This window comes from Rosa chinensis, chromosome 6, assembly GCF_002994745.2.
Source record: "Rosa chinensis cultivar Old Blush chromosome 6, RchiOBHm-V2, whole genome shotgun sequence".
In the NCBI taxonomy this organism is placed as follows: Eukaryota; Viridiplantae; Streptophyta; class Magnoliopsida; order Rosales; family Rosaceae; genus Rosa; species Rosa chinensis.
The window spans coordinates 28,089,689-28,097,947 of NC_037093.1; the positions used below are offsets into that span (position 1 = coordinate 28,089,689).

The window sequence follows — 8,259 nt, forward strand, 5'->3', positions numbered from 1 at the left end:
GGGTCGATATACATCATTGATGGCTGGAGTTGGAATCACAAGTATATTGCACTGTGCGTGGACTGATGCAAGTTGTGTCATTGGGTTACTATCTACTTGTGGTGCCGTCTCGATCCCTAAAAAACCAGCTTCTTTTATCTATTTACCAATTTTAAGTGTTGCTAGTTCTTTCACCTTCCTTGCATTCTCTGCCATAGCTATCTCTTGCTGCTTCTTAAATTCATCCGTTTGTGCGGCGAAATGTTTGTTCATCTCAGTAGCTTCAATCCTAATCCTTTCCTCCCTTTGGGCAGCTTCATGTCTCTCATTTTCAGCCTCACTCCTCAATCTTGCAGTCTCCAAGCGTTGTTCCTCAATTGTTGCTTTGAATGCTCCCATAATTCTTGAAATACATCTTTTCTCGGTATGAATATATGGAACATCACGCCAGCGGACTCCCTCTCCAAGCCCTTACTCGGTCACGCTTCTCTGGCCCAAGAACCTCTGCATAGATGTCGTCTCTAACCTGTGGAGTAATATCAACATTTAACTTCCTTCTTTCCTCTTCATCCTACTCCAAATCTTGCTGCATTCAAGCATGAAATTAATTATAAGTAAACCATATGATTCATAAACAATTCAAGTATGTATAAAAATATTCATTCCAATACATGTGATGGTCAGAAGCAAATTTTTTCCAGCAAGTGTAAGACAATGCCTATGATATCAACATCTTTGTTAGTGTTGCAGTAGGTTAATATGAATGAATCCATATACTGCATTCTATCCCGGACATTAAGCTCTAATCGTGATCTATTTCAATATGCGTATTATGTTTCTATATTTATCAAACCAGATTCATCAAAGCATCTATGTTTAACCAACAAGTTTCATACTGCCTAAAATTTGATCAGTTTGATGTGAACAACTAATAACCTGGTGCATTAGTCTACATGGTAACCTAAGCCAAATGATTTGCAAATTAACAATGTAATTATCTTTTTGGGGATGTTCTACAATCATTAGCTACAGGTAGATATCCGAACAAGTTTAAGAAATTAATGATCGAATCCAAAAACAAAAAATCATAATCAAGTACAGTAAGAGATCATTCTACCGATATATGAAACCAATACTCTCCAACATAAGCTATTATAGAAATTTCTAAACAAATCAAACATAGAACATCATAAGATTATATAATTTGATTCAAAACTAGGCATAAACCACAATAGAAATATCCCAATTTCAATACTCACCATTGGTTTGGTAGATGCAACATCAACATACTCATTTTATTTGCTCTTCTTACGGTGTGTTAACTTGAAGATTTCCAACCTATCAGGTTCTTCCTCAACCCCATAACAGGTAAATGAACATTACAAAGTAGGCAATTTGTAACAAATACAATACTCATCCATTGATAAATAACTGCTGGAAAAGTCCTGATTGTGCCTGTACTGTGATGCATCACCCTTTGCGATCAATTACTTACATTTATGGCAGCCTTGATCTATTAAGAACACATACATACATATACATATATAATTATTTTGCTAGTTCATATGGATTCTATTCACATCTTTATTGTTTAATATAAGGGTTAAATACTGTTTACTCCCTGAACTTTTACCCAAAAATCACTTCAATATTTGTCCTTCTAATTTCACACGTTTACTCCTTGTACTCTCAATTTTGGACCAATAGGTCCATTTCGTTACTTTCCGTCAAAAAGCCCCGTTAACTAGATGACGTGGCAATCCCTACCCCATTAAAATGTCTGTTATACCCTCAGTTCATCTTTTTTCTTTTTCTTAATTTATATTTTTATCTTTTTTTAAGTTATGCTTTCTCTTTTTTTTTCTTTCTGTTTATCTCCACCTCCTCTCTCTCTCTCCCTCCCTATTCGGAACAATGGCTCGAGGCTCATCTCAGTCCCAAGCGACATCGTCTTCCACGACCTCACGCCCCGGCGTCATGGCTCCTCGTGGTTCAGCTGCTGCCACAGCTGGAATGCGCAGCCATCGTATTGGTGGAGGCGGCAACTCCAGCTCCGAAGGCATGGGCAGCAGTGGCGGTGGCTTTGGTGCCGGAAACAACATACTTAGGTTTAGGTTCTACACCGACGACGCTCCTGGCTTGAAGATCTCCCCCACCGTCATGCTCATCATGAGCCTCTGCTTCATCGGCTTCATCACTGCTCTCCACGTCTTCGGCAAGCTCTACTACCTCCACTTATCCACAGGCGGAGCTTAAATTCCGGATCTTAACACGGATCGTTCTGGATATGGAGGTATTTGGAGAGTAATCAGTAATTTCAATCGACTATTTGGAGGCTTTGATCTTCTTTTTGTTGATTTTCATAATTCGTTTTAGCTCCTAAAAGATGTGATCAGATTTGTCTACGGGTCGGATTTGGTGAATTGGGGATGAATTGAAGGGTGGGGTTTGGAATTTGGGGGTTTTTAGAGTGGTGGATGTAGATGGACGAAGGTGTGAGATCTGTTGGCCCTTCTGGGGTGTTGGTGAAGAATAGGAATTCTTCGGGGTGTTTAATTTTGTGAGGAAGAAGCCTAATGGGGTTAGTGGAGGTGTTGGTTCTTCGAGTTCTCGGAAGGTTTTCGAATCGAAGATGGAGAAGAAGAGGTCGAGGTTGGTGATGAGTGATTCAGGGTCGAGTGATGAGCTATTGATGCCAAGGAGGAAAGTTGGGCCGGAGACTATTCGGGTTTGTAATGGTTTGGGCAAGGGCATTGTGGAAGGGGGCGGAATGGTTCCGAAGAGGGAGAGACTGGAGCATGGTAGGCGGAATGAGGATGGTATGATTGGTACAAATTATTTGGATGATGGTGGAGGAAGGAGAACTAATTTGGAGGTGTTTGAGTTCAATGAGTATGATGAGATTGAGGGACAAACGATGAGATGGAGTCGGTTTGGTGATGGAGTTATCGGAGTTGAGTTTGGGGAGAGAATAGATTAAAAAAAACAAAAACAAAAAAAAGAGAAAAGAATAAATTGAAAAAAAAAAAAAGGAAGTGAGGATATAATAGACATTTTACTGTAGAAGGACTGCCACGTCAGCTATTTAACAGAATTTTTGGACGGAGAGTAACGGAATGGACCTATTGGTCTAAAATTGAGAGTATAAGGAGTAAACGTGTGAAATTAGAAGGACAAGGACTGAAGTGTTTTTTGGGTAAAAGTTCAGGGAGTAAACAGTATTTAACCCTTAATATAATGTACACACATTTTCCATTACCTTAATATCCTCATCATCCAAGTGAGTAACAAATCTTATCCATTGATCTCTGTCAATGGCATTATCAAGGCTCTGAAAACGTTCATCAGTCACCTGATTGGGTAACCAATACAATTTCTTCAAGTCTGACTTGTGATGCTTCTAGCGATCTGAAAGTCTTTCGAAAGCATATTTCTTGATTTCAAAATTTTTTAGCAGCAGTTGCTTCATCAAACCAATCAATTGTCCCCTATACCAAATTAGATATGTTATGACATATTAGATATGTGCTTTGTGAATGTATACTATAACAAATTAGTGGTGAGATATCTATTAGGGTGTATTCCTAAGAGAGGACTAACTGAACTGAACATATAGTATGAGATCAATTGTATTCATGGAACTAGGTTATGACAAAACCATTCAACATATGATATATAAGTCATATTATGTAACAACTGATATCTCCCTTACTTAAACAAATAAGAAAAACCGCATTCTGATTATGAGTTGTAAAGAAATAAAAGTAAACATATAAATGAAAATGTGAGAGAAGCTAGAATAAACCTGATATGTATATTCCTATCCATATAATTCTAGCTAATCAGCTTTCATATCTCAATACGTTCTCATGCCCTTCGATGGTTGTCGTCCTCCTCAAAGTGTCACCAATCCTTGACGTCAATAGAGTACAATCCAGGGTCAGCCGCCAGACTACCAATGAAAAGGGAATATTGTGCACATTTTCCCTTAGAGACACCGATACCCCATGTTTTTCCCACTTAACTCTTTCTCGCATTCCACCTTGCCCCATTTAATTACAATTTTCCCTCTTCCTTTTATTTTATTACCCTCATTAGCTCTACTGTTTCTGTTTTCAATACGAACTGTTGGATCATGCACAAACAAACGGCCAACATCTTGGGTTTCAATATCATCAAATTGGACGTTGTCATGCAGCGATGGTAAGGCATCATCATTCAACTGGAAATCATCTTCGATTGGACATATAATTATTTAGCACACATCTCAGATCCCATAATTTTTTTTATCAGAATATCGTAGCTTGAATCAAAGTATTACATTGAGAGGGTCAAGTAAAAATAATGCAACACTTTGTCTGTGAATAATGAGGAACTAACCTGTAACAACCCGAAATTTTAATTATATATTAGATCATGTGATAATATTTTCTTTACTAGCTTGTGTGTGTGTGTGTTCGAGAAGTCTATTACCTATTACATGTAGACTTGTGAGGAAGCTAGTGGTTTAAACATTTTCGGATGAGACCTTATAAACCCAATCAATGAATCTCTTATTAGTCATTGTTCGTATCCAAGTGTGAATAAGTATTCTATTTGGGTGATTATGCAAAGTTAGGAATTATAGGTGTTGTTGAACCTGTAGACTAAGCTAGCTAGTAGCTTGAGGTGGCATCACTCAATTTATAGCTCAAGCTCTATTTATCCATCATTAAAACTTCTAGTCTACTGCTATCACATGGATATCCCCAGATTGTAGAAATAAAGCTTATTTTCTTCCTATATGTTTTTATATATAACCTTGGTCATTAAGTTATAAAGGGATAAGAGCTTTCATACCTATCTCTGCGATACTTACTGATGAAGGTTTCTATTAAGAGATAGGATTGTACAAGTATATCTATTGAATGCTTAGTGATTAAGTCATTAAGTGATAGGTATGGACAAACACATCTATATGCAGATTTTATTATAATTGTTTTGCTTGATGGCCAAGAACCATACTAGTATAAATAGGCTATCTACCTTATTCATAGTCACTGTACAATAGAATTTAACGTGAGAGTGAGGGAGATAGAGATAAAGGCTGGAGTAGAATGGAAAGAAAGAAACAAACAGGAAGGAAACTAAAGAGAGAAAGTAAAGGACGTGAGGAATAGGAGATTAGGAGCATGAAAGAAAAGAAGAAAACAAAAGAGAGAGAGAGAGATCAAGATAGAATAGAGGAGATTAGAGGAAAAGAAAGAAGAAACAGAATTAGGATTGGAAGAGAAAATAGAAGAGAGAAACATGAGACGTGAGAGAGATACCTGAAGTGAAGGAAGGAGGAATTAATAAGAGTAGTTTGATTTATATTCTGAATGGGATTCAAAGGTGAATTCAATCCTATAAGCTATTCCAATTGTTATTCTTGTTATTATGTACGTTTAGCTTAGCTCTTGTCTAAATGGGTTTAAGTTTCTGCACAATTAGTAACCTAAATGATTTTCAAACAGAATGTAAGTATAGAAACAAATCAAGATGATTAGAGAACTGGTTCCATAAGAATGGGTGTCCTGAGTAATTCTTAGGTTGCTTTTTGGGTTAGATTTCTTATTTTGTCTTAACAACAAGAGGTTAGAGTGATTAAAGAACCTATATGCATCAGTTTAACAACCTTAGACTAAGCAGTAACCTCAAACATTAGTTTGTAGGCATTGGAGAAAGCTAGAACAAGTTTCTGCATTATAATCATTAGTTAACTTTGAGCAACCATATCCTTTGATCTAGACTTTCATTTTAGAAACCATTTGCATGTGTTGAAAGCTTATAATTTCACGTAAGCTTGAAATCTGTACAGTTTCATACAATTTCACGTAAGATTCAGTGGTTAATTTTGAGGCTAAAAACAGAGGTCTGCAATCTGTTGTTTTTGACCCAGTTTTCTTTTTACTAAAAACTGTACATTTTGGCTGGGTATTTGAAGTTGGTGTCTTCATGAAAGTTTCAGTAGACATCTCATAGATCATTTCAGAATTGAAATCTCATGAAAAAGACTTTTCTAGAGTAAGTTATGATTTTTCGAAGTTGAGGATCTGCATCAGGAAATTCTGCAATTTTCATTATGTTTCTGTTTGTTCCATTTCGTTTCAATAGTTTCCTGTATTCAAACTTGTTTAGATCGACCACCAACTGAACATAGAGATTCTTCTATTTTTAACAAAACTTGTGACGCTATTTACTGAATTCATATGAGATACTTATGTCATTGTGAAATCAGTTTTCCTTCACAATAAATCTGCAAGACATTTTGGTTGGTTAGTTAGCACTTCAAATGATAGATTTTAGGTACCATTTTCTTAAGACATAAGCTCGATATTGAAGTATGTTCTTAAGGCAGAATCATAGCTTTGTGTTTAAAATAAATTATGTGCTTATGCATAGGAAATGTGAATTGTACTTGGATATTTACTTTTTATGCAGGAACATCTATCTATACAATAGCTTGGAATCCAGGTAGGGGGATCTGGGAACCTCTACTCAATTGTATTGTATGCATTTATGTTGCTTGACATATTTGTTGTGGAATGAATGAATATTTGATGCAATTACATTGCGAAGTATATGTTATCAATTGATGCATCATCCATTGAGTACATATGAAGTATAAGGGTGGTGATGGTGATATGTGTAATGTTATCGATATAAGAAAGTTTGAAATTTATCTTTTGCGTAGTTGAGTCCATAACCTCAGCAGGTACCAGATCCCAGGTATGCCCATTGTTAATGCGCAATTAGTATAGGATTGAAAGGGTAATTCGGGACTGGCGAAAGGGGCATGGACAAGATGACTAGCAAAAGAGGGTTAGGGGGATTGATTTTGGGTGGGGGTTAGTTCATATAGTTGAGTACTCTGAGTCACCTTCGTGGTAAAATACATGGTATGGGACATGTAGGCTCAGTTTATTCTGCTGTGTGAATTATCGGGAATAGAACATGCATTCATGCATACCATATAATGATTGTTTGGTTATCTTTTGTGTGAAGAGAAATAGCTCCCTACTGAGCCACAGGTTGAGCTCACCCCTTAACAGTCTTGCAGGTTATTAAACACAAGAACTATGAAGATTAGTGATCGAAAGCAATTAGAGTTAGTTGGAGTTTTGCTTATGTAAGATCATTAATTATTCCGGAAGTGAGTACTCTTAGTGATCTTGAGTTGGATTTATCCTTATACCGAAATGAGAAGTCAATTCCATTATCAAAGTGTCGATTTTATTTTTCTATTCGTTTATTTTTATTTTTACTCGCATCTCGGATTTCGGGAAATTTTTTTAAAAAAATTGACCCGGGTTCGGGGCGTGACAGAACCCATGTGAATAATGAGGAAATTAACCAATGTGAACAATGAGCAAATTAATCTAAGTCCTAATACACTACTAGAATAATGTTAATAGACATCACGTCATTTAAATCGGTCCAGATTCCAAGCGATGTAAAAAAATATTCTAACATCGGTTTTTAAAAATCTGATTTTTATTTATATAATTAACATCATTTGTTACTGTTGATCGATGTCTATACTTTGATTCCAAAATTTTCACCCTGAAACCCGAACGGGGCCTATGGGACCCACTTTCGGTAAAATTTTACCGAAAATTCGGCAGAACTTCCGTTAAAAAGGACTACCCACTTGAACATGAAACTTAAACTAATCTCACAACCATATATACATTCCGAATATTTACATTCCAGGTATAAATTACATTCTGGATACAAATTCACCTTAGCACAGCCATAACATCTAAATTCTCAACCGTTAAATGTTCCTCCAGCTTAAGTTGGTTATCAGAGCAATTCTACAGAAATTAAGCCGATATCTTACATAGGTAGGTTAAGTAATAACCTACTGTCAAAACGGAAGCGATGGATCCTAAACCCTAAGTTCCTGAACGCACGACCTCGACAATCTGAAATCTGGGCAGTTAGAAACCGAAGGGCTCAGGGAAAAGCATTGAAAACCGATAGAATGAGTGGACAAAATAAAATAATTTACTAAATAAACTGAGTGAATGCTTTACCAATATTGTAATACCCCGGAAATTCGTTATTAATTCCTAATGATTTTCGGGAATGTATTCGTTAGTGCGATTTTGTGGTTCGAGGATGGAGCGGAAATTAGTTCGAACAATAATTCGCTCGGAAAGCTTCGATTCAAGGGTTGACTTTTTATACGTTTGGATTCTATGAAAACTTCCTTCACGAAAGTTGTAGAGCGCGTCGATACGAGTTCGTGGCATG

General features: G+C 36.6%; 1 protein-coding gene across 1 annotated transcript; it reads left to right on the top strand.

Moving 5' to 3' along the window:
- Positions 1-1,893: 1,893 nt before the first annotated feature.
- Positions 1,894-2,235, top strand: LOC112171163 (protein transport protein Sec61 subunit beta). Its single transcript, XM_024308388.1, has one exon. It carries the CDS (start codon positions 1,894-1,896, stop codon positions 2,233-2,235), a length of 342 nt encoding a protein of 113 aa, XP_024164156.1.
- The last annotated feature ends 6,024 nt before the right edge of the window (positions 2,236-8,259 follow it).

Bases quoted from the DNA above. Each gene is read 5' to 3' on its own strand.
- LOC112171163 (XM_024308388.1), top strand. From the start codon at position 1,894: ATGGCTCGAGGCTCATCTCAGTCCCAAGCGACATCGTCTTCCACGACC.